Source organism: Ctenopharyngodon idella, chromosome 23 (assembly GCF_019924925.1).
Source record: "Ctenopharyngodon idella isolate HZGC_01 chromosome 23, HZGC01, whole genome shotgun sequence".
Classification (NCBI taxonomy): domain Eukaryota; kingdom Metazoa; phylum Chordata; class Actinopteri; order Cypriniformes; family Xenocyprididae; genus Ctenopharyngodon; species Ctenopharyngodon idella.
Genome location: NC_067242.1, coordinates 16,527,149 through 16,554,534, shown reverse-complemented (window position 1 = coordinate 16,554,534; position 27,386 = coordinate 16,527,149). Strand labels below are relative to the sequence as shown.

At 36.2% G+C, this 27,386-nt stretch overlaps 1 protein-coding gene across 1 annotated transcript in view; it reads right to left on the bottom strand.

The window, feature by feature from the left end:
* vipr1b (vasoactive intestinal peptide receptor 1b) overlaps positions 1-18,793 on the bottom strand; it is a 64,993-nt gene extending 46,200 nt beyond the window's left edge. The window contains exons 1-2 of the mRNA XM_051882482.1: positions 18,216-18,793; positions 4,333-4,423 (exon numbers count right to left, since the gene is read on the bottom strand). Coding sequence (XP_051738442.1) covers positions 4,333-4,423; positions 18,216-18,314 — 190 coding nt within the window. The 5' untranslated portion in view covers positions 18,315-18,793. The remainder of the gene's footprint in view (positions 1-4,332; positions 4,424-18,215) is intronic.
* Between the last annotated feature and the right edge of the window lie 8,593 nt (positions 18,794-27,386).

Here is a 27,386-nt window from a genome sequence, read left to right as displayed (position 1 = left end):
GTTGGTTCGTGACTGTGAATGTGGAAAACTGACAGCTAGTTTATCTTATTCGTCCTCTCTAAGCTACAGCGGAATGTTCCAGAGCTAAGTTGCCTGTTTAAAAATCCACCTCATTCAGACACTACGTATATAGATGTGCGGGTGGGTCAGCAGCACACAGATTGTAGACATGTAAATTTAATCCTCACAGGATTTCAGTTTTAATTGAAATCTGATAAATGTGTGAATATAACCAAAGCAATATGGTTATATACACACTGACTAGGAAACTCTGAAAGGAAAAAATAGATACCTTGACTACTAATATAATACAAAAACAATACAAGTTAGCTCAACAGGTTTTGAAATTGAAATAATGCTGTTGTTGAATAGAACTCTTGTAAAAAAAATTCTTTGAGGGATCGTAAACTCAATGTTTAGGTCAAACGGCTGCCAATAGCACTACACCTCACCTACCTGTGTTTAACAGTTATCTACAGATGTGTTGTGGGTTTAAAGCACTGTTTTCCCAAACATAAACTCATAAACTTATTCAGGTGTAGATCTTCTACCAGTTTATGTCTCTTTGCTCTTCGCAAATAAGTGCCTACTGAATGACACCTACTATAAATTCTAGTTTTCCAGAGCTCACAATATGCAAACTTTAGATGAGTCTTCTGATGCAAATCAATGGTATTTTTTAGGGATGCACCTAATCCGCCTTTTTTGCTTCCGATACCGATTCCGATACCTGGGATTTAGATTTGGCCGATATCGATACGATATTCAAGTAATAATAAAAAAAAGTGCTAAATTACCTAATAAACTGTATGCCTCACTGTGTGGAAGAAACTGGGATCATTCTTTTGTGCAAGGTATCAGGCTTGACTTAAACATTACTTTCCTAACTTTGTAAAAGAAAATAACAGACACAAATGTAGTGAATTATTTATTAAATAATTGTGCATCAGTGCAACAACTGTAAATAAACCAATAGCTTCACTAGCTTGGTAGACATTCAAAATAAACAGGACTCATAGCTTGTTTTTCATGAATGTTTGAGTCATACATGACATAAACTAAATATATTTATATATAAATATAGGCTATACTATAAAATTAAAAGACATTTCTTTTAAATTTATAGCGGAGTTTTTTTTTAAATGAGGAAGCAACATATGATAGATAGGACAGAACAAAAAATGCTATTAACAATCTTTCATTGCGCAAAAGTATTATAATATGAACGGCTCCCATACAGAGCGGCACAAAGCGCTTATGCGCATCCCGTGTGCAGAATGATGCACTTGAAGCATCATGGAGTCACAGCTCCGCATTGAAAAGTTCAAAGCACAAAGTGACAAAGTTGATGCGTATTGTATTACCGGTATCGTTGTCTACAGATGAAGTATAATAATAGAAAAATTGATTCATCTTGGAGAGAGTTTCATTGTGTTGACTGTCGTAACCGAACGCGACACGCAGTTTGAATGCTGAATGGAGAATGACTGACAGCCGCAGCGGAGGGAGGCATTTACATGAACTTTAGGTTAATTTAACGACTTAAATATTTATCTGTACCTCAAATTAAACTATGCAGTGGCTTCAGAACACTTGGAATATAGTGCACGGAAACTTTATTGTGCTTTTTAATGTTTTTGTGCCTTTTGTGGAGCTTAACAATAACACAGAATAGTACACGCACAATATCGGATTTGGATCGGTCCCATCCGGCCGATACCCGATCCGGCAAAAATGGCAGTATCGGAGCCGATACCCGGTCTGAGTATCGGATCGGTGCATCCCTAGTATTTTTTGTGCCATGTCCTGCATTACACCAGATAAATTCATGTTATTGTTAATTTAATGTTATTCAAAGCTGCACATTGGGCACAATTTATACCTAACCACAATAACTACCAAAAAGTCACAGCAGAGCTTTAAAGATTTACATGGATTGTTTAAAAACTCCCTCTAGATTCATTAGCTACCAAGTTGCTCATCCTTAAACCTTAAAAACCCAACCTATCAATTAGCTGGTAAAGCTAAAATGCTCTTTATCTAAGAAAAAAAAATCTAAATCTACAGCATTATTCTTTATTCTGTAGCCCAACTGATGCTAGCAATGCCAAGGTGCTAGTAACGCCAACTCTCAAGTCTATCTTAGAATAATGCACAATACACACTAGGGCTTTCACTTCAAACAGCTACATGAAATGCTTGTGGGCACAGCAGATCCTTTCATTCATTCCACTTTCTATCCATGATGGGGGTCTGACTTTTCTTCCACTTCAAAAAAAAATTGTCTTTCATGCCTGATTGCCAGTTCATCTCGTCAACCAGAAGAACAAGTCAGTGGAGGATAACCCACTTCATACCTCAAAGGAGCTTCCATTTAATTGTGATATCTATGTGCGAAGCACTGGTCCCTGGACCCTTTGCTGGAAAACCAAAATAATCAGCTAGGCTAAAGCATCAGTATTTATATTATATATATTATTTATATTATATATTACAGTTGTGGTCAGAATTATTGGCACCCTTGGTAAATATGAAATATCAAAGATGACCATAAAAATACGTGTGCATTGTTTATCCTTTTGATCTTGAATTCATAAAATTAGCAAAAATCTAACCTTTCATTGAAGGAAAAGAATTGAAAGTGGGGGGGAAATCACATTATGAAATGTTTTTCTCCACAACACGTTGGCCACAATTACTGGCACCCCTAGAATTTTTTATGAGTAAAATATCTCTGAAGTATATTCCCATTCATATTTACATTTTTTAGCACACCAGGGTCATCATGAACATGAAATTCTCCAGCTATGACTTCCTGTTCCACAGGAGTATAAACATGAGCAAACAGAAAGGCCAAATTCCCTTAATCATTTATCACAATGAGAAAAACCAAAGAATATAGTTCTGATGTGCAGCAAAAGATTGTTGAGCTTCACAAAATAGAAAGTGGCTGTAAGAAAATAGCTGAAGTATTGAAAATCCTCATTTCCACTATCAGGGCAATAATTAAGAAGTTCCAATCAGCTAAAGATGTTACAAATCTGCCTGGAAGAGGATGTCTGTCTAAATCGTCCTAATGTTAAGTGAGGAGAAAGGTTTGAGTGGCCAAAGACTCTCCAAGGATAAAAGCTGGAGAATTGCAGAGATTAGTTGAGTCTTGAGTCTCAGAAAGCCTAAAAAAATTATCAAATTATGTAGCACCTACATCCCCACAAATTGTTCGGGAGGGTTTCAAGAAAAATCCTCTGCTCTCATCCAGAAACGATCTCCAGCATATTCAGTTGTCAGACAAGACTGGAACTTCAAAAGGGACCGGCTTCTATGGCCAGATGAAACTAAAAAAAGAGCTTTTTGGCAGCAAACCCACCAGATGGGTTTGGTGCACACATGGATAAAAAGTACCCTATGCCCACGGTTAAATATACTGCTGGATCTTTAATGGTGTGGGCCTATTTTTCTGCTGGAGGTCCTGGACATCTTGTTCAGATACATGGTATCATGGATTCTATCAAATACCAACAGATGAAAAATCAAAACCTGACCGCTTCTGCTAGAAATCCTATAATGGGCCGTGGTTGGAACTTCCATCAGGACAATGATCCAAAACAAACATTAAAACCAACACAAAAATGTGTCACTGAGCACAAAATGAAGCTTCTGCCATGACCATCCCAGTTCCCTGACCTGAACCCTAAAGAAAATGAGTGGAGTGAACTGAAGAGAAGAAGCACCAACATGAAGCTGGGAATCTGAAGGATCTGTAGAGATTCTGCATGAAGGAATGGTCTCTGATCTCTTGTCAGGTGTTCTCCAAACTCATCAGGCATTATAGGTGAAGACTCAGAGCTGTTATCTTGGCAAAAGGAGGTTGCAAAAAGTATTAAATAAAAGGGTGCCAATAACTGTGGCCAACGTGTTTTGGAGAAAAATATTTCATAATGTGATTTTCCCCCCACTTTCAATTCATTTCCTTCAATTAAAGGTTAGATTTTTGCTAATTTTATGAATTAAAGATCAAAAGGATAAACAATGCAGATTTATTTTTACAGTCATCTTTGATCATATTTATCAAGGGTGCCAATAATTCTGACCACAACTGTATATACACATAAAATTCTTATTTGTTATATACTTTTGTTATATTTTTATTTAATACCAAAAAAGATATATTTTCCATTTCAACAAATATCAATTCTAGATTGTTTTTATTTTTGTTCTGTTTCAGCACCAAACATATCTCTGTCATGAGTGACGTCTATTTTTCCCCATCAATGCAAAATTGTTTATTGACTGTGAAAATGGTACAAAGCAACGTTATTTTGTAAATATCACCTGATGTGACGTTTCCTGCTGTTTTATTCTCGCACCTCGCTCTTGCCAGCTCAATCTCATTTACCACGTCACACATCTGAACAGCACCAACCTGCAAAAGAGACAGCGAGAGAGAGAGAGAGAGAGAGCATTTCAGTTGTTCAACTACATTACAGCCTTCAAAGCTTCAATCTCTTTCGTCTCAGTGATTCACCACAATATTCTTCTCAGGATAGTCTATTACTTTAAGGTGTCAGCTTTCATCTTGTAAGGCTTTCATTTCATATGCATATTTATGGATTGCACTGAAGTCTCAGGGGGGCTTATTGTAGCTAAATATTTACAGCAAAGGCCTACTGGGAATTAGACTGCTTGGAAAATTCACAAACTTTAAAACTACTTATCAGACTTTTAGTTTGCCATACACCATTCTTATTGACAAAATGACAGACCGTTGTTCGCCTGTACGCTAGCGGCACACAGACAAAAGAGCGGCGTTGCACTGTGGAGATGATATCATGCCTATAAGGGAGGAAAGGCGTGTGGGGCCAGTGAGTAATCGTCAGATTGCTCACTGATGTCCACTGCTGATGACAAATTCATGCTGACAGTCAGTGGCAGACAGCCTGCGGTCAATAAGAACGTGAAAGTCCAACGAACAGCTTGAGAAGGTCAATGAAGACATGGTGCAGGGGAAGAGGGGTTTAATGGACAGGGTGGACTGAATCCCTATAGTGTTAATAATGTTGTATGTGTGTGGGTGTTTGTGGTGCCCAGCTTATTGTCTTGAGTTAGCATCTGGGCATGCTTCTGTTTTGGTGTGTGTGTGTGTGTGTGTGTGTGTGTGTGTGTGTGTATGGTGGGTATAGGTGTGTCTGTGCATTTTAATGTGAGACAAAGGGCACAGACCAGAGATTTGTGATCTAGAACAAGATAAAGTTACTGAGAAATGGAAAAAGTTAGATTTTAAGCACTTCTGCTGGGTCCAGTACTAGCTAAACAACTGACATGAATGGAAAGAAATCAGGAATAAAAGGCAGTAATATTGTGAAATATTATTACAGTTTATAATAACTTTTTGTATTGTATGTTAATATGCTTTAAAATTTATTCCTGTGATGGCAAAGCTGAATTTTCAGCATCATTACTTCAGTCTTCAGTGTCACATGATCCTTCAGAAATTATTCTAATATGCTGATTTGGTGATCAAGAAAGATTTCTTATTATTATCAATGTTGAAAACAGTTGTGCTGCTTAATATTTTTGTAGTACTTTTTTTTACGTAATACATTTTTTTTTACATAATACATTTTTCAGGATTCTTTGATGAATAGAAAGTACAAAAGAACAACATTTGATTAAAATAGAAGTCTGAATAAAAGTATCAGTATAACAGAATTCTGAATGTATACACAATTCTTTTTAAAAGTCATGAAATTTTTTACTGCCGTCATTTTCACCATATCTTAAATGATTTAGTGTATTTAACAGCATTCAGTTATGGAAATGAAAATGATGGAAATTACATTTTTGGAATAAATGGGCCAAATCTTTCATCTTGCTGAGGCAAATTTTACACTTTATGTATCCTAAATACACAATCAAACAAAAGATTCGATAAAACTTCAGTATAGGGAACATGTATCCACTATTAACTACGACTTTTCCCTCAATAAACTAATTTACTGCTTATTAATAGTTTGTAAGGTAGTTGTTAAGTTTAGGTAAGTCTACCTGCTCTGTGACACTGTTAATAAGATCTAAATGATGGAGCTGCATTTTATAATAAATGTTTATAAGGAGAGCAGCAGAAATGATGCTGAAAATATAGGTGCTATTTTTGCTCGGTTTCAGCTGTCACTCTCCAGCACTTTGGTGCATGGATAATAGGGTCAGCTCAGTGAGAGGCTGCTTCACTGCCATCATCAGCCATGCGTGCACCTATAATCCCCACCAGCAGAAGATTCCATCATACTTTTTATTGCATCATCTAACCTTGTGTAGCTCCTAAGACACTGTAAAAGTAGGAGTGGAAGGGAAGAGTGCACAAAAATACACTTGAAACAACACTGAAAATGTAGTTATCCTTGGTTAATAATTGCCTTCTCAGTCTAAAGTATAAAAGGTTGTATCCTGTGTGCTAGTCAAAGTTGGTAACATCATTTGGTTCATGGAAACAAGTAACAAACTGCAAAACCCGCAGTTTGTTACTTGCAAATAATCTGCTCCATAGAAACGTCTCTTATGCAAACCGCATTAGAGACGTTTCTATGGAGCAGATTATTTGCTTCTCCATAAAACTGAGGACAAAGGAGCCATTTAGAGGTTGTTTACAGTGATTTCCCTAAATTACAATAACAGTGTGCTATTCGTCTGATAATAAATCTGCCAAATTCCCTCAAATATTTCTCCTCGGAGTTACATCAGATAACGGATGCGCATTCTTTCTTATGCGTTGGCGCCTTCATCAGGTGCAGGGTCCATTGCGTGTGAAAGCGACCCAATAAAGCGGCGGGTCAGGCAATGGGCCGATCGCTCATGCATTCCTGGCGAAGCACACACACTCAGCTCAGATATTTGTGTTTATGCTCAAATTATTTGCGAGAGTTCAACTATGTAAGTGGATTCCCTGCTGGAAAATCCAGCTTAGGCTGGATTGCTGTGTTTTGGAACATGATAGCAGGTCTAAGCTGGTCATTAGCTGGTCCAAGCCTTGTGTTTTTACACTTTTTTTTCCTCAAACAGCTCATTTCCAAAAATATCAGCACATAATCCGCCTCTCACTGGATAAGTCTAGGATCCTGCTAAAAAAAAAAACACTTTAAACCAGCCTATGCTGGTTTAGGATGATCTAGCTGGTCTCCCAGCCTGACCAAACAAGTGTTCGGCTACAGTTTTTCGGCCAGAGCAGATAAATGCCCAAAACCCCTCTAAAACCAGCAAACAAGACCAGCTTTAGAGACCAGAAAACCACTTTGAGTAGTTTTTTCTAGCAGGAGAGACAGACAGTAACGCCAAAGAAGTCAGTTGCTGAAAAGTCTGTGAAAGTATCTCTGCAGTCAACACTTCACTTTCAGCTTTGATAAAAGAGTATATTCTTCCATAAGAATCTTTAAACAGTCTTTGTGGGCAGTATTGATCTATTTATTTAATGTCAGCCTTGCTTTTCAGTGGCATTTGAGAGAAAGAGACTGAAAGACGGGGGCTTGTCCCCTAAACAATGACCATGCAATGACTCAGACCTAGACCTTGGCGACAGAACGTCAACCACAGAGCTTCTCATTGACACGCCAAATGAGAAGCTCAACAGGAAAATAGTGTTGCAATATTAGAGATCAGATTATCTTATCGCTCAAAGACTTCACATTAGATCTTTTAAACAAACCTTGGTTCACATGTACCAAGGGGTCCACAAGTCAAAAATTTCATACATGACCTGTAGCACAGAATCTTCAGTATTTTTCATGGAAAGTAATCTGGTTAATATTTGTTACAATTTAAAAAAAAAAAAAAAAAAGTTCTTTTTTTTTTTTTTGTACTGATTATGAAATCACTAATTAGTCATAATTACATTAGTTTAAGCAATTAAAAATGTTTATCCCTTGATTCTGATTGTTCAAACGTGGCATTCTGCAGTTTAATACACTCTAAAAAAAAAAGTGCTATATAGCACTAAAAGTGGTTCTTGGCTCGTAATCATGGGGGAACCACTTATGGTGCTATGTAGCACCGTATCTGTAAAGGTGCTCTACAGCACCTTTGTCAAATGGTGCTATGTAGAACCCATAAGAGGTGCCATATTGCATTTTATTTCTTTAACAAAAATGGTGCTAAACAGCACCAACAGTGGTTCTTTGGTGTGTAAAAACCTTTAAAGGGGCTTAACAGGTTCTTTGTACGGTATAGCACCTATATAGCACCTCAGTCATCCCAAAGAACCGTTGAAGAACAGCTGAAGAACCACTGAAGCACCAAGATTTGGTGCTATACAGCACTTAAAGTGGTTCCCCTATGATTACGAGCCAAAGAACCACTTTTAGTCCTATATAGCCCTTTTTTTTTTAGAGTGTATGGTAACTAAACAGTGTAACCGACCTATTTCCTACATATTTGTGTGTTTTCTTGCCTCTCGTATCCTTCTGTCATCATTTCATTCAAATCACATAATAAAATAACTCATCTGAAATTAACATTTTATGTCCATTTCTTAATTTATTTGGAAAGTAGATGAAAATAAGCAAGATAAGCAAGATCATCAGGTCATTATTGCAAAATAAACCCCTTCAGGGTGGCACAAGACCTGATCAGTTTATTTCAACTGGATGCACGTTATCCCTTACTTATTAACTGTTTAGTTTGTTGGTATCAAAATAATACGGCAGTTGGTCTGTGTATGCTTTGATCCAGCTCAAATCCGCAACTAATACCACTAAACACAGCACGCAGGATTGTTACACACACACACACACAGCTGAGCTGAATAATGAAGTCCTGTGCCTCAGATGACTTATCAGAACATCTGCTGACCTTTGGGATGAACCTGCTACGCTCTTTCCTGAGCCAGATAATAGCGCCGCTCTGCTCAAGCCTGTTAGTGTAAGTGCAGACAGCAGCAGATTCTGCACATAGCAAGGAAGTAACAAACGGCAAGTTGGCAAGCAGATGTTCCCTAAAACTGTCTAGTGTGGTGTTACAGAGCTGGCTGAGGAACACAGATTCTTTTACAACTTAAAGGCGATGTGTGCAATTGTTTTGAATACTGTCTGGATTGATGCTTCACTTTTAGTGAGTTCAAGTACAAACAGGCCATATGCCATCCATATGGGGGATCTGCAGTATTTATAAACTCTAGTTTTATGCTTTCACTGACAATTCTGTTTATCACTTTGCTTACGGCATAGAAGCCACGGCACACTGTATTATTTCAAAATCATGACTATTTGGGAACACTTAACAGTATTTTGCCAGCAGTAATGTGCTGCCAATGAACTGTTTATTTTTATTACTATGACTGCAGTTGAGGAGAACAGAAGTATCAGGTAACACTGGGACATGCACTTTTGTTTCATTGCCTTTCAGGCTAAAACGCAGTTAGACAGTTGACATGTCATATAATTTTACTGTCCTCAAAGCAAATGGCCAGTCTCTTCTCATATATTTTCTACATTTACACCGATGGACACTAATTACTGATACTGTCAACAGCATGGTCATACAATTATTTGTTCAAATGTGTTTTAATTTTTTTGAGCAATATCAAGTAAATGTGGTAATTGGACTCAGTTTTTCTCAATCGATTTGACACATTTCTCCAAACTAAGGTCACTCAAAACAATTAACACAGCCAAATAAACGTACTCTTACTTTAGCCAAACAGTTCAACTTTACTGCAAAATAAAGCACTGCATTTTTTTTCTGGTAATGCATTTATTAAAAGTAAATACTATCATCAAAACTACAGGTGTGTTCTCTCGAAAAGAATTGTTGGTTTAACTTAAAAAAGTAAGTTAACCTGTTGCCTTAAAATTTTGAGTTCACTGAAATCAAAAATTTGAGTTAATACAATGAAGGCGATTGGTTTAATCAACAGAAACGCAAAATATTATTTTATCTGAACCACATTAATTATCTAAGTATAGAAGTGGAATGTCATAGTAACACTTCTGTGTCCTAGCTTCACTCAAGAAGAGGCCATGATTTATTACATGGTCAATTAGGGTGATTCCCATTTCATTTGAAAGTCTACCTTCTACGTCTCTTCACTCCTCTTCTATCTTGCTGTCCCCTTTCTTTCAGTTTATGTCTTCTTACAATTTCTCCTCTTTTTCTTTCCACTACATCAATGCCTCTACTTTAACCTTTTGTTTACTTCCTCACCTTTATCCCTATTCTACTCTTCCTATTCCCCCTCCTTTTCCTAATCTCTCTCCTTCTCTCCCCTTATCTCTTCCTCTCCCTCTCATTACACCCATTCCTCAACTCTTTCCACCACCTTCCACTCTTACACCTCTTCCTTTCCCCTTCTCATGCTTGTCTTTTTTTTTTTTTTTTTTTTTTGTCTTTTAAAATGTTTTTGTCTTTCAAAAAGAAAATTGCGTTTTCTGTGATTTTCCTGTGTATTATTATCCCAGCAGATACAGTTTGGGGCCAACTGAAATCATTGTATGTGCAATTGAGAATATGACAAATTACAGAGTTTTGTTTGGAAAAATGGTACATAAACGTTTGTGATTTTTTTGTAAAATCCATAAAAAGAGCTGGAAATGTTTTTTTTCCTGGTATATTAAAATTTTGGTTAGCTGTGTAAACTGTTGAGGACAGATTTGTGAATTTTGTGCACAATGTTTTGAGAAAATTATGCATATGATTTGTAATCTGTATGAAATGAATGAAAACTTACAATCTGTTTAGGACAATTACAAAGTGTTCAGATCACTGTGTTAAGAGCAGTGATTTTAATTTGAAGAAATGTGTCAAATCATTTGAGAAAATCTGTAATGTTGAAATTAATGGTAACACTTTACAATAAGGTTCATTAGTTAAACATTAGTTAATGCATTAACTAACATGAACTAACCATGAGCAATACATTTGTTACTGTGTTTACTAATCTTCGTTAACGGAAATACAGTTGTTCATTGTTTGTTCATGTTGGTTCACAGTGCATTAACTAATGTTAACAAGATTTTAATAATGTATTAGTAAGTGTTGAAATTAACATTAACAAAGATTAATAAATGCTAACATTATTACTCCATGTTAACTAATGAGGTTAACTAATGTTAAGCAATGAACCTTATTGCAAAGTGTTACCAAATTAATATTGTGGACAGAATTTAGGGTCTACATATTTGGTAATGAATTTAAACTGAGAGAGAGAGAGAGAGAGAGAGAGAGAGAGAGAGAGAGAGAAACTACATGAAATATTATAAAAAATTAATTTGTTGTCAAAACCATTTAAACCTTTAAATCAATCTCAGTAGCCTTTTACTAAATTGCAAAAAATGAAGTGTCAAATAAAGTCAAATATGAAGGGTCTTCTTACCTATAAATTAATTTTACAGTCTCTATTAGTCAGAACTTAATCCAGAGGAAATTTTGTGATTAACAACGAACAGATGAAAAACTGTAACTGTCTAATAACTTTAATAATTATAATAAATCTGCATCCACACCGCTAGGTGTCAGTATAAGTACTTAACTGCCGTACTGATCAATGCAACATAAACAAAAATTACAGGTTTGGAAAATTCGTCTAACATATTGTTTTTTCCTTAATGACTATACTTTCTCTTAGATCTTATTATTTTACAGAATGAACTTTTCCATTGTCCAGATCATTGTAATGACGTAATTAAAAAGCTGCGGTATTCTTTGTGCTAGTTTCAAAATCTTTGAGAAGTCTGAGATAGGGATGCCGATGTCCAATCAAGTTTTTTGTGCAGGGGCTTAAATGAAAGAAAAAAAAATTGCATCTATCACCATGAAGTAATTCCAATATATGGAACTTATGTATAAAGACATTGGTAGATGTAAACATCTGTTACAATGGTAGACATTGTTAAAGGAACACTCCACTTTTTTTGAAAATAGGCTTATTTTCCAACTCCCCTAGAGTTAAACAGTTGAGTTTTACCGTTTTCGAATCCATTCAGCCGATCTCCGGGTCTGGCGGTACCACTTTTAGCATAGCTTAGCATAGTTCATTGAATCTGATTAGACCGTTAGCATCTCGTTAAAAAAAATGACCAAAGAGTTTCAATATTTTTCCTATTTAAAAGTTGACTCTTCTGTAGTTATATCGTGTACTAAGACCGAAGGAAAATTAAAAGTTGCGATTTTCTAGGCCGATATGACTTGGAACTATACTGTCATTCCGGCGTAATAATCAAGGAACTTTGTTGCCGTACCATGGGTGCAGCAGGCGCAATGATATTACGCAGCGTCTCTCACAAATGTCTCCATGGTTGCAAGGCACGCTCCCTGTGCAAGCAGGGGTCACAGACGCTGTGTAATATCATTGTGCCTGCTGCAGCCATGGTACGGCAGCAAAGTTCGCTGGAATGACAGTATAGTTCCTAGTCATATCGGCCTAGAAAATCGCAACTTTTAATTTTCCTTCGGTCTTAGTACACAATGTAACTACAGAAGAGTTAAGTTTTAAATAGGAAAAATATCGAAACTCTTTGGTCATTTTTTAACGAGATGCTAACGGTCTAATCAGATTCAATGAACTATGCTAAGCTATGCTAAAAGTTGTACCGCCAGATCCGGAGATCGGCTGAATGGATTCGAAAACGGTAAAACTCAACTGTTTAACTCTAGGGGAGCTGGAAAATGAGCCTATTTTCAAAAAAAGTTGAGTGTTCCTTTAACAGACTGTGTGGTCACAATTATGAATATGGGACTACCGATATAAACTTCTTTTATTTTATATGTACAATAAACAGAATAATTGCATTGAAAAGAAAAAAAGTGGAGATAAGGTTAGAAAGCATGAAGCTCACTGTGTCAGAATGCCAGTCTGTCAGTCAAGTCAGAAGCAAACCCATAGCAAAGTATTATGGCAACGATGTCTCAGATAGTCTGACAGCAGATATGCTAAGCACAGAAGCTTGAATGTGTGTGTATGAAGCACTAGAACAGACTTCATTGGTTCTCAAGTGTCACACAAGCACATTTAAACTACTTCTTTTCCTTTAATGGCGATTGGAAAACCTACTTGAAGGTGCGTATCACCACCTACCGCACGACACCTGCGTGACAGCTGACGTAAAATAAAGGATCAGGCTTAGGATAGCCAACATCGATCAGTTAAAAAACTGCTTAATCAGCCCCGATACCGATCCTTGAGGTTTTTATAGTTAATGTTTTTTCCTTTAATTTCTTAGATGAATGTACATTTTGTCTAAAACAGCACTTGATTTCTGCTGAATGGTTAACTGGTATGATCTCATGTCACCATAACTTAAAAGGGAAGCCAACAAGACCAATGATATTGAAAGTGCACAATGAAATCAACAGGTCCAATCAATCACTGGTACACACACATCAGTGGATGAAACACTGATCAGTCCATCTTTTAAGTAAGCACAATCACTTGAAAGCACAATCACTTGAAAATCAAAAGCCAACCTAAAACACAGCAGTTTTCCTAATTCTGCACACTCACTGCATGCTGAGATTCCCTCAGTTAGGGTCTTCATGAGTTTAAACTCAAGCAAGTGCTGCTAGTGTGTCATGCAGGTTTCTTTGCGGGTGTTCACAGTGATTTGGGGTCTTGTTATGTAGTCTGTTGACCACAAAAATATTGTTGCCGTCAAGAAGTTCAGACCTGTACTATTTATGAGCAAAGAGGAAAAAAGGAAAAGCAATACAAACCTGAATAAACAGGAAATACATCTGTTGCACACTCACACTACTGCTGTAAGTGAAAACCCCAAGTTAATCACTCAACAGACTATGCAGAGCAGAGTCATAAATGACCACCCCAGAGACAACCATAAACTTCCTGCATGCACATCTGCTCTGTGTCACACCATGAATTTAGATAATAGAAGAATTTAGGGATTTTTCTGCTGCTTTATAAAACTGAGGACCCTCGACCACTATATAATAAAAACATGTCAGGTTTTGTTATTATAAAACTTTTGTATACAACTGAAGCATGACACCAGTGTTCGCACTAGTTTCCAGCAGCTGTTTAAATGATTTCACACTAACAAAACCTTTATAGTCAAAGAAAATATGTCAACAAAGCTGCCTAGATGAGACCGACTGGCAGAATCATATATGAATGAATGAATGAATGAATGAACAGATGGATAGATAGATAGATAGATAGATAGATAGATAGATAGATAGATAGATATAGCTGAATATTGCTTTTTAAATGTTAAATATCGTTTATGTTTCTATTAATTGTCTTTAATGATCAAAATCTTGATTCTTCTATCTATTAATCCACTTTATAATTGATTGCTCATTTAATTTACCATTTTCTCTTCTGATTTATCGATTTCTCAGTCAATTTATCAAAAATGATTGCTGCTTGGCACGCCACATATGGGCGCCCAGATAGGACAACCTGAGAAAGACGGATCTCTCAGTGAGTGAAAAAACATTAGCTTAAACTGTGCTATAAATATAGTTGGTTATATAGAATACAGATGAAGGCCGTTGTCATGGTGCTTAAGCAATAGGTGTCTCACATCTATTCTTCATGAGTAAGTGAGGTTGGCTGACACACCATGCAGACAGAAGTGCATGTCATGATGAGGTTTGGGTGTTGGTGGGAGTGTTCTTGGGAGTGGGAGTGGAAGACTTGAGGAAATCTAATGCTACTTTCGCTCCAGTTCCAGCACTAGCTCTTCAGAGAGTGAGTAGCTCTTATAATCTGTCTGGAAAACTTTCTCCACACACACAGTCTGCTGCCTTAAGCGCTTGATTCCCGCTGTTAGAATGAAGGTGAAGGAATGAATTCAAGTGCAAAAAAGCAACTCAACTTTTAGCCAAAAAAAAGCTTAAGAGAATACTTTTATCAAAATATAAATCTAGTTCTTTTGATTATATCAATACAGCTCCAAGAGACAATGCATAAGACACAAAAGGAGCAAAAATGTTCTTTTTTTGCAGTAAACAAGAACAAACCTTTTACTGAAGGCATAGTTTTGCATCAGGAATTGTGTGTGCTGTAACAAAACCTCATTATCATGATGGATATCAACTCCAGCTGTAAAACTCCTCATTTGTTTCCTAAAGGCCCTTTTCTTGACAAATATGAGCAAATGCAATTTAAACTATACATTTGTTGTACTTAAAAGTAATTGTATTATAATGTGTTCTTTTAGTCTGTCTTCAAAAAGAGTATTCCATCTTATTCTATGCCCAATTTTAATAGTAAGTTCTTTAAAGGATTAGTTCACTTCAGAATAAAAATTTCCTGATAATTTAGTCACCCCCATGTCATCCACGATGTTTATGTCTTTTTTTCATCAGTCGAAAAGAAAACATTCCATGATTTTTCTCCATATAGTGGACTTCACTGGGGTTCAACAGGTTGAAGGTCCAAATTGCAGTTTCAATGCAGCTTCAAAGAGCTCTACATGATACCGACATCATTGTTTTATCTTTTTTTGTACTTACGACACTTAGTCTTTGCATGTTCGCTTTGTAGACACTGGATCTGGTACTTACGTCTACGACCTTTACAACGTGATTACGTAATGCGTGGCACATCGCAGAGCAGTGCAAGACGAGAATTTGTGGTTAAATTCTTCATTCATTTTGCTAGACAAGACCCTTATTCCTCGGCTGTGATAGTGTAGAGCCCTTTGAAGCTGCATTTGGACCTTCAACCCGTTGTACCCTGTTCAAGTCCACTATATGGAGAAAAATCCTGGAATGTTTTCCTCAAAAACCTTAATTTCTTTTCGACTGAAAAATAAAAGACATAAACATCTTGGATGACATGGGGGTGAGTAAATTATCAGGAAATTTAAATTCTCAAATGAACTAATCCTCTTTGAGTAAGGTGGAAATTTGTTAATCTTACACTTAACAGCGAGAATAAAATAAGCATGCTTTGTGTTAAATGTACAGTAAAAGACTGACAACTTATGGAATAATGGAAATAAAATGAAATAATCAAACTTTGTTTACCTGCATTTACAGGACTCAAATTGTATTGCTACTGATTATGCTACAATAGTTGCTTCTTAATCAAAAACACATGCTACATAAATTGTTTTACATAACGATTGATTTCTTGTCTTTAAAAGTTTCCCTCTAGGATCATTAGAATTCAGAGTAAGCGTGAAGCGCACATTCATTTATCTTCCATGAAGCTAAGTGTCAAGATTATATCAGTTTGAAAACAAGCTCAGTTGAAAGCTTGTTGACCTTAGAACAAAGTAAATTAGTGAAGAAGGCGGTGGCAGCCACCATCCATAAATACAGCTTACTAACACTGTTAAAAATAAAGGTTCTTCGTTGACATTGATGGTTACATGAAGAAACTTTAACATCAACAGAACATTTCCACTGCACAAAAGCCTATTTAAAGTGGAAAAATGATCTTTAGATTATTAAAATGTTCTTTACACTTAGAAAGAAAAAAAGATTCTTTTAAGAACTGTTTACTGAACTGTTCTTTGGGGAACCAAAAATGGTTCTTCTAATGCATCACTGTGAAAACCCTTTTGGAACTGTCATTTTTAGAAGTAAAGTTCCATTTCAAATGCTAAAGATGTTGCATCATTTGCAAAGCAGCTGATAAGAGCAGGAAGCTGAGCTGATGCCAAATATCTCCAGGATAAAACAAATAGCAAGGAACAAAGCTGAACCTAGCACTAGAGTCCTCCAAAGGTTAACAATATGTTTAAACTCAGACCAGAAAATCCACAGCTTCTTATATAATACAGCTCAATTACATGCTGATAATGTGACTCAAGTGAAACAAATACATTTCCACTGCAACCATGCTGCTTTCCATCAAGTGTGAAACATCCTCCAACATGCAAGTCAACCTGAATTCCCATTTTTTGCTGAAATAAATAGCAGCAGGAATGTTTTCTAAAAAGGATGCTTTTAGCTGATGTTTGGTACATTTAATTCCCTAGTCAGTACCAAAATGTCTTTTCATTCAACTCATGGTGAGAGAGGCAGACCACTGCTGCCTTTAACAGTGATTCAAGAGGGTGAAGTGTGCTAAAAGTGCAGGTAAGAGGCTTTTGTGAACACTGAAGTGCATGATTTACATTGTCAGCGAATGCTTCGGTTACAATTGCCATGTGTATCATAGCTGAACCAAAACCTTACGACATTTTGGTTTTGCAATGTTTAATTTTTTTTTTATTTTTTTTTTTTTTTCTGGTTTTGTAAAGTGCCTAATTTTTCCCCTAATATGGAAATGTGTTAATCTCATGACTTCACAGTATGGATTATTTTGCATAGATAGATAGATTCAGCAAAGAATAGATTGATGTGAGAGAATTCAATAAATTAATAGAGCAATCAATCAGTTACAATTTACAAACCTATGGAATTAACCATTTGATTAAGTAAAAAAAAAAAAAAAAAACACAATCACACACTGTAATTGCATATTAAATGTTTAATTCAAAAGATAGATAGATAGATAGATAGATAGATAGATTCAGAACAGAATCTGTATATATAGATAGATATGAGAGAAATCAATAAATTAATAGAGCAAGTTACAATTTACAAACCAATGGAATTAACCATCTGATAATCAAAAAGTATATAAATTACCAAAATAGATAGATAGATAGATAGATAGATAGATGCAAGTATTCACTGAGATTATTGTGGGGACTGGTGCTATGAATGCGTAAAAATCAATAAAGGTGGGAAACTAAAATCATGATCTCACGTGGCTCAAAACTGTTCATTATTAAAGCCTAAATGATTTTCAAATTCAATTAAATTTAAGTAATTTTCTACGTGAAGATGATTCCTCGCTATCTGGACACTAGGTGAGCTCAGCCCATTCTGCGAGGTTAAAAAGTAGTAGGCTATTTTAAGATGCACTGTCTTAAAAAAGACAATTACAAATGACTTGCTTAAGTCAACAATATCATGCCTTTATAAAGTAAAAGATACACGGTTCCTTCACTCGTCCCAAGCGCACTGACTACTGCTCTTGAATCAGCATCCAACTTCTCGGTGGCTTTCTAGTCAGATTTATGGTTTTTACTAAATATGCGAGGAATATAACGTTATATCCCTTTACAAATGACATAATTCACACCAAATGGGTTTAAAATCGTTGAAAATATAGGCTATACATGACAACGGCATCTCATAATGAATGTAATGAATCAATAACCAACTGCATATGCTATTTACAATACCATAACACAAAAACAAAGTATACTTACCGGAGAAAACACGCAGCTCACCGTTAAAACCAATAAAACCAATTTTGAGGCGTCCATCGCTGCTGCTTTTTCTTCCGTAGCTAAATGTTCGTTTACCATTAAAAAAAAGAAACTTTACAGTCCGTAAAGTTTATCCTGCTTTCTTACAAACGTGTAAAAATCAACTCATTCAAACGTTAGCTGTCTCATCGGACACGGTGTTGGCAGATGAGTAAAACATAAGTTCAGATGAGGGGACATCATAAGAGCCGTGAGTGAGCAGTCCTCCGGGTGAGTGGCTCATCGCTGCTCGAGCTGCTGACAGTTCAGCGACCAATGAGCGAATCACAGTCAGAACACGAGAGGAGCTTTACAGCTTCACTACTTGCGAGATATTGACACAACTCAAGACTGCATCACTCTTGTTCGTCATCAGCTTACGACTGTCTTTGTTGCGTTAGTGCGAAAGCAATAGATGAAATTTCAAGGTCTGTGCTCTTTGTGAACACCTGGCTGCAGAAAATGATTCATGTGTGAGCTTGTAGTTGCTTTCAAATACGCTTAAGTCTAAATGGCCATGTAGGCTATGCACCGTTAGAGGTTATCAAAAAGGGACTCTGTGTACAAAAAAAAAAAAAAAAAAAATGTCATTTTGACCAAAAATGTAATACAATCATTTTTTTATATATTTAAAAAGATGTTTTTGAATTGCCTTATAATTTATGGGGAAGGAGACCATTTTAAAACTCCCTGTGTGAATCTCACATTAATTTGAGTTTAATGTTTATTTTTGTTTGTGTTCCCTTGGTAGTGTTGTCTTTGTATGGTTAACGCTGTGTTTTGTTTAAAAGTGTTACACTCAAAAAAAGATGGTTCTTTAAAGGTTCTTTACACGTAGAAACAGCTCTATTTAGAACCGTATCGTCTTGAAGAACCCTTTATATGCTGAAATGGTTCTTTGTGTTAGAGTTTAGGGTTCTTTTTTCCCGCCTTTTTGTTTTTCAAATCTGTAACTGTCAAAGCTACGTCATTACTGATTTTCTGGAGCTGCCTGACTGTCAACAACACTCTCAACAGGTAAATTATTTCCTTCGTAAAAAGTCTATAAAATGTAAAACTTTCAACTATAAAACTTTCAATTTGTTACTGTTTCCTACCACTCATGTCTTTTTCTCTTTTTAGTTTAACAGAACATGTTAGTGTGAGCAGCTTTGTTCACTTATCCTCTCCACTAAGTAACAGAGATATTGAATTTATGATTTATATTGTTAATTTTTTTTTTTTTTTTTTTTTTTACTTTATGCATAAACATACCCAGTCACAAAAACATTAAAGCTATCCCATGACTTTATATCACTTTTTCCTTTTAACATTAAAGGGCTCACGTATACTGTCCGTTTTTTGCTAATTTTGGCCTTCATAAACATAATTGTTTTTGCATAAATAGAAGAGACACACTGTAACTTTAAAGATATTCATATACTAATATTAATGAAAATAAAATATTAATAAAAAGGTTATTTATAACACCATTAAGGTCCTATACTTTCAAAGCACGGTTCTTTATAGAACCTTACAAAAAGGGTTATATTTAGAACCAAAAAGGGTTCTGCTGTTATTACAAGCCGAAGAACCCTAATTTGGTACTGTTTAGAACCATTTTTCCTCATTAAATTGATGTCCTGAGATGTTGTTCTTCAACTTCTGAATTCAAACACTGTCTGAAATATTTATCTGGAGCAATCAGCAAATATTTGAACTGTAAATTATGCAAATTGGACACGCATTTGCTTTCTTTGTCATTAGCTGACACATTTCATCCAAAGTGACTTTTAACTCTATAAATAGTATAATAATTGCTGAAGCAACCTGAGGTTAAGTGCCATGCTCAAGGAGAGGGCACTGGTTGATTGGGTATGTCGTCTGAGTAATATTTAGAGACAAAATAATTTAATTAAGACACTGATAGAATCCATTATTCTGAATAAAAGTCTATTATGTAAGTGCTGTGATTAATATGTTGTTATATTCCATTTCACATCCATCACAATGCTGATGTAAATAGCCTCACTTTCAAATAAGAAATTCAACAGGTACGATAATTAACCAGAGTGAATTCGGGTAAATCAGTTTTGCTATTTATGCCAATGACAAACAGTAACACAAATCCTCCTGTGTATGATATTCACAATTCACAAAATCATTGCATATATGCAAATGTTGTAAATATTTATTATTTACATCTGCTTATCTGGCAGTGGTCAAGTGTCCCTCATTGAAATTAAGCTGAAATAAGAATGGTTTAGACAGAAGAATATCTTTCATCAGTGTGCATGTGAGGCTGGACGCAGCATGTCTTGTGATAAATAAGCTCATTTCTGTGTCTCGGAGCGGTGCACACTCTAATCATTTTCCATTTAAACTAACTAAATCACATTTAGGGGAAAATACTCACTGTAATATCTATGTTGACACTGCTGAGGTTCAGCCGCCCCACATCTGAATGTTCAGTGATTGATATGCTCTCTTTTCCATGCAAATAATGAGGAACTGCAATTCTGTGCATGCAACATTTACACTGAAGCTTATTATGCCTGTATGACATCTCATCAAACAGAATTTGTGGATCTATAAGATGAATATCTAAATGTATATTCATTAAAAGTGCAGAGTGAAAGGGTTAGTTCACCCAAAAATGAAATTTCTGTCATTAAGTACTCACCCTCATGTCGTTCCACACCCGTAAGACCTTCGTTCATCTTCAGAACACAAATTAAGATATTTTTGATGAAATCCGAGGGTTTCTGAATGTCATTGCAACTTTTGAGGTCCAGAAAGTTAGTAAAAACATTGTTAAAGTAGTCAACGTGACTACAGTGGTTCAACCTTAATGTTATGAAGCGACGAGAATATTTTTTGTGCGCAACAACAAAACAAAAATAACAACTTTATTTAACAATTTGAACTCTTGTCATACACAGTTGACGTAGTGAATGCAGTGCAGGCTTCCGTGTTTACATCCGAAAGCCGGCTTACTTAATTAATTGTTCTTCATTTAGGGGCCGTTTACTTTACACTACACCGTTTTCAACTAAAAATGGAAAATCTTTCATGTGTTTTGGCCGTTCATTTACACAACAACGAAGACCGCAAACTTTTTAAAATGGGTTCCAAAGCGCAAGTTTTTGAAAACGATACCGTTATCATCTCCGTGTAAACTCAAAAAACTTGAATTTGTGATAACGGTGACGTCATGCAGATGCATAATACATCTTCAGTCTATAGGCACGTAGTGTTTCTTTACAAAGTGACATTGCCAACTACTGGCCTGGCCACATAATGCAGCATTTTTAATCATTTTTACAGATCTGTGCGAACGGGGATTGTTTTGAACACTTTGCCGTCTGTACGTTAAAAAAAAAAAAAAAACTCAAAGGAACAATTTTTCCATTTTTAGTACATTGTTGTCATGTAAATGTACCCTTAGTAACAAACCATCATTACTCATTTTTAATATATAGTTTTTTTCCAAGCAATTAAATGGATAATATAAGGACATGGCACATTTTAAGGTCTGACCTAAGTTTATATGCAAGATACATACTCACTCTAGGGTTTTAAGATGTTAAGGTCACTTGAAAAAGAGAAGCAAATGAGAATCTTAATTACATAACCATTCAAGGGTTGGGTTAGTAAGGGCAGGTGTATTCTTATGCAGATTTTTACCTTTGGATAGCATTGTACTTATTCAGATCTGGCTTCAAATAGAAAATCATATTAGGGCATAATTTTCTCTTTCTATTGAAAACCCTTGACGTTCACTTTTTCAGTAAATGCAAATATTGGTCCTGGCACTGCTCTCATGGCTGTTTCATTTTTCTTGTTGTAAAGAAAGAATTGCTATTTACAAACAAACAGGGTGGCAGCACTTCCGGGTGGCACACCTAGAGCTGTTTTAGATTAGAACTTTAAATTTTGCTAATGCTAACTCTTGAAAATAACGGTTCCAAAAGAGAGTTTTTGAAGTGATGACATAGAAGAACCATTTTTGGTTCCCAAAGAACCTTTTACTTTACAGATCTTTAAAGAAACAGTGTGAAGAACATTTTTTAATCTAAAGAACCTTTTGTCCAATGGAAGGGTTCCATGGATGTTAAAGGTTCTTCATGGAACCATTGATGCCATTAAAGAACCTTTATTTTTCACTGAGGCATCGCACAAAGTCACAAATGTTTAATTTTACCTTTTACAACACAACCATTAACAAATAGAAGGCTAAATACAAATTCGAATCAGAGCTTGTATCAAACTTACGTCAGATGATTTCAGTTTCAAAATTTGGTGGTTCACCACAGATCATTAGAACTGCATCACTGTTCATAGCCACTAAAAATTACTCTGACCTGAAAGCGTGGCTTCCTGTTTTACCTCACGGTCATTTCATCTATTCCTCTCATTCAGGAGAGGAACTAATGAAGGGGTGAGATATGTCAAAAGCACTTATATATGGATGAATTATAACTCACTGGGCTCATGCTAAAGATAGATCAGTCTGGCTTCTATTCCCTTGCATCAGTTTCCTAAGAAGAGCTCCTCAAACTAAATAGACCATGAAGCCTAAAAAAGATCACTGTCACTCAGTATAGGCTTGGAAGTTCAAAAACTAGAAGGGTAGACTTCACATTTTAATTGACATGCCCTTTCACGATTATGACCAAAATGTGGGCACAAGATGACTTTCTGCCAAGTTCCTGTTTTCCACATTCCACAACCAATCAATGAAACCTGTTCGGATAAAGTTCCTTTGAGGCTAAGGAAAGTGTGGGGATTTTGAGGTGATAGACATTTTTTCATGCATCACTGTTATTCACTGAAAATGAACGTCTGTTTCCTTGAAGAGTGAGTCAAAATTATACAGAAGTTACTGTATAAAAGATCTGTTTAAATCCTCATGGATACGTCATTAGTGAGAATAATTCAAGGCTTCAGAAAAAGTAGCAGGCTTGTTAGTTACTCAAGCTTTCACATGTTTCTATTGGGCGTATATGTGAGGAAGAAAATGTGCCATTCCGTAATTAACAAAGTTTGTTGTGTGCTGACAGAACTTCATTAATCATTGCTGTGTAAAATCACTCACTGAGACTTGTAAATGGCTTGTAATTTTTCAGTAGGCTCCAACATGCTGCTTAGGTTTAACAATCACTTAATTGTTAAAGATTATTAGGCATCAACTTTACGATCCTGGCTTGCGCTAATCAGTAATAATGAACAAAAACTCTTTCACCAGTGGTGTAAACCATCTGATAGAAAGCAGAGAAATATTTTCCACATGGTCTTGTATTTCTTTAGACAAAAGCATAGTGGATGGCATTTTGTGTAAGAATTTTTTAATATGTTCTAATTTCACAGTACATTATTATGCACAAAATAAAATTGGAAAATTGGTAAACACAGATGAGAAATTGTTTATAGAGATGAGAAACTGCTTATAGAGTGAGGTGTGTTACACGAAGTCCATGAAGGAAGATGATGAACACAGGATAAGATAGCAATAGCGTTTACAGGACTTTAAACGTTGGCAGATCGTTGTGGTGTTTACACTACGTGACATTCCGTTAATGATATGCAACAGGAGGTTACACACTACATGAGCTGATGACAACTGTCACCCAATGACTTTATTTGAAAATAGATGTTGGGAGGAAATTAGATGAAATTTAGAATTAAATTTAATTAAAATTAAAATAACCCTTTCACACATGAGTTTAAAACATTCTGGCTGACCTCCCAGAGTTAAGGTGACTGTTATTTTAGAACGTTTCCCTTTATTGTTTCCATGACAATGTGTCATGGATGTCATGTGACACACCGCGGCCAGCCGGCCACACTGTATAACAGATTTATTGCTTTTCTCCCCATGTCATCAACTATCTGTTATTCCGATTCTCAAATATGTGCAAGTGAATGTTTTGTCATTTAAAAACCTATATAATGACCTTGATCTTAATATATAACGTGAATTCATCCATTTGTCCTGAAATACATGTGGCCGGTGAACTGGGAGAACAGTAGAGTGAGTGAGCTTTATAGTTACTTACACAATGTGTATCTGATATGAATAAACGTCAGCAAATTATATTTGAATGGATTGTTATTGCTGCTTCCATAGACATCAGTGTATATTTCATTGGCTGTTGCGTTGCAACACGTGACACCACAGGACATCGAGTCGGCCGACAGCTCCAGATATTTAGCATGCTAGATATTTGTCTGGCGTCTGCGATGCGTCAGCGAGCCTCTTTGATGCGTCCTTGAGTAGTTCACACATAAAGATTGGCGAGTGCCGATCACCCGCTGATTTTTCCCCGATCACAGCCCAACCTGTCGGCGAGCTCGTTAACTGGCAAACCGGGCTTAAAATCCCGTAGTGTAAACTTGGCATTACAGAAACAACATTACTAGCTACACCAACAATGACTGACAATGAACTGAGAACAGACAGGAATTTAAATACACAGATGATGACTACTAAACGGACACAGCTGACAAGACTTAACTAATTAGAACCCATGGTGAATAATGAGAACTAATACAGACAAGACAGAAGGTGAACTAAACAGAACATACACGTGACAGTGTGCAAATGATTAAGAAGAGTCCCTGACAGGGTTAAGCATAATGTGTAACAATATTACACATTATTATTAGCTGTAAGCAAGTGACAATACTGTCTAAAATTGTTGGTCTTGTCATATGTTACTTCATAAACCCTATGTTATGAGAACACATACTCTACTTGTGGAACAATATTGAATGCAAGCAATAACACACATCTGATTATTTTATTATTATTATTGTTTTAAACATGGACCAGCACTATTCAATTTCTATATGCAATTTTTTTTTGTTTGTTTCTTTCATCTCTTCTGTCACAGGGATGTGAGAGAAGTTGCAAGTAATGAAATTTGTCAAACAATGGCCATAATTCCCATCACACACAATTCACACCTTTAAACAAAATTAGACTGGTTATACAGAAAAACAAGCACAAAGGCCCAAAAATACCACAGAATTGCCGCTATAGCAGAACTTTTAGCTTGTCTATTTATAGAAGTGATTTTATTTGTAGTAAGCACACAGTTGGAGCTTAGTGGGCAATCAAGTAACCATAATAATATGTGTTTGTTTACAGAATAGGGTTGAGGAATGAGAAGCCACACAGGAGACACTATAAACCATGCCAGACAGGGTGCTTTGTAAAACATGACAACCTCGCACTTCACAGCACAGTACTAAATAGCCTTGATGGCGTAATGGACATTCAGGGGTGAATAGATATTTTTAGAACCCAAGAGTGCACTAAACGTTACTCAGCACAGTTTGTCTTCAGAAGTAAGTGTTGCATAGCTGGAATATTAAGACTGTGAATGTTTGAGACATTTCATAATATATTAGGTCTACTTGTGGAGAAATATGCTCTTAATTCTACAAAAACCACACTCATTTGGTTCTCTTTAACCCTGTCTTAGATTTTAAATAAGTAGCACATTATGCATTAAAGTCGGCATGAAACAGAAGTTGCAATAGCCTTTTCTTCTGTATTGTGACGTATATCCGAGTGAAACGGCTTCTTGGATAAGAAAACTGGGAATTGATTAGATGGTTGTGGTTTGCTATTGCTGTGATCTCATGTGAGGTTGCACCAAAAAACACAGTCATTGAGAGAAGAGATGTCGCTGCAAGAGGGAGGGAAAGTTATTTTGATTAAAGATTATGAGGGCACATTGATTTAAAAAAAATTATGATGTACATGGATATTCTGCAATATTCCATAAAAAAATAAGAATTGTCAATTTTGATTTTATGGTGAAGATTTTAGACTTTAAAGGGGAGCTATAATACCTCTTTTACAAGATGTAATATAAGTCTCTGGTGTCCCCAGAATGTTTCTGTGAAGTTTCAGCTCAAAATACCCCACATATCATTTATTATAGTCCACTTTTAAATTAAAATTTCCTGATAATTTACTCACCCACATGTCATCTAAGATGTCCATGTCCTTCTTTCTTCAGTAGAAAAGAAATGAAGGTTTTTGAGGAAACCTTCCAGGATTTTTCTCTATATAGTGGACTTCAATGGTCTCCAAACGGTTGAAGGTAAAAATTACAGTTTCAGTGCAGCTTCAAAGGGCTTTAAACGATACCAGACGAGGAATAAGGGTCTTATCTAGAGAAATGATCGGTCATTTTCTAAAAAATTCTTAAATGTATGCGCTTTATATAAAAAAATGATCGCCTTCAAGTGGTTCCACCAAAACCGCACTTCCGTATTCTTCAAAAAGCTTACGCTGTATGTCCTACGCCTTCCCTATTCAACTTACGGAAAAAACGGAACTGGCGCCGCGTTCGTTCCGTAAGTTGAATAGGGAAGGTGTAGGACATTCAGCATAAGCTTTTTGAAGAATACGGAAGTGCGGTTTTGGTGGAACCACTTGAAGGCGATCATAATTTTTTATATAACGCGCATACATTTACATTTTTTTTTTTAGAAAATGACCGATCGTTTCGCTAGATAAGACCCTTATTCCTCGTCTGGTATCGTTTAAAGCCCTTTGAAGCTCCACTGAAACTGTAATTTTTACCTTCAACTGTTTGGAGACCATTGAAGTCCTCTATATGGAGAAAAATCCTGGAATGTTTTCATCAAAAACCTTCATTTCTTTTCGCCTGAAGAAAGAAATACATAAATATCTTGGATGACATGGGGGTGAGTAAATTATCATGAAATTTTAATTGGAAAGTGAACTAATCCTTTAAATGTAAATGAGCTGCTGCTCCCGGCCCCCTTTCCAGAAGAGGGCGGAACTTTAACAGCTCGTGCTTCGGTTGCTCAACAACAACAAAGCTGGAGAATCTCACGCAGCCAAAATGAAGATTGTCGGTGTTCAGCCTTACATTGTTCAAACCCGAGTCAGACACTGGTGGAGAGACTCAGGAAGAAGTTACAACTTATGGAAAGCATCTGGACGTTTCTGAGCGGTTAGTGGATAAATTTATGTAGTTGCTGTGGAGTTGATTCAACTCATCGACTAGCATGTGCCGTCATGTTCATCTTTTGTGCAAATCCAGCCCTCGTTTTGAAGCAGTCTGGCGTAAAATGACGGCATGGCAACAACAACTCTTCCTCTTCTCT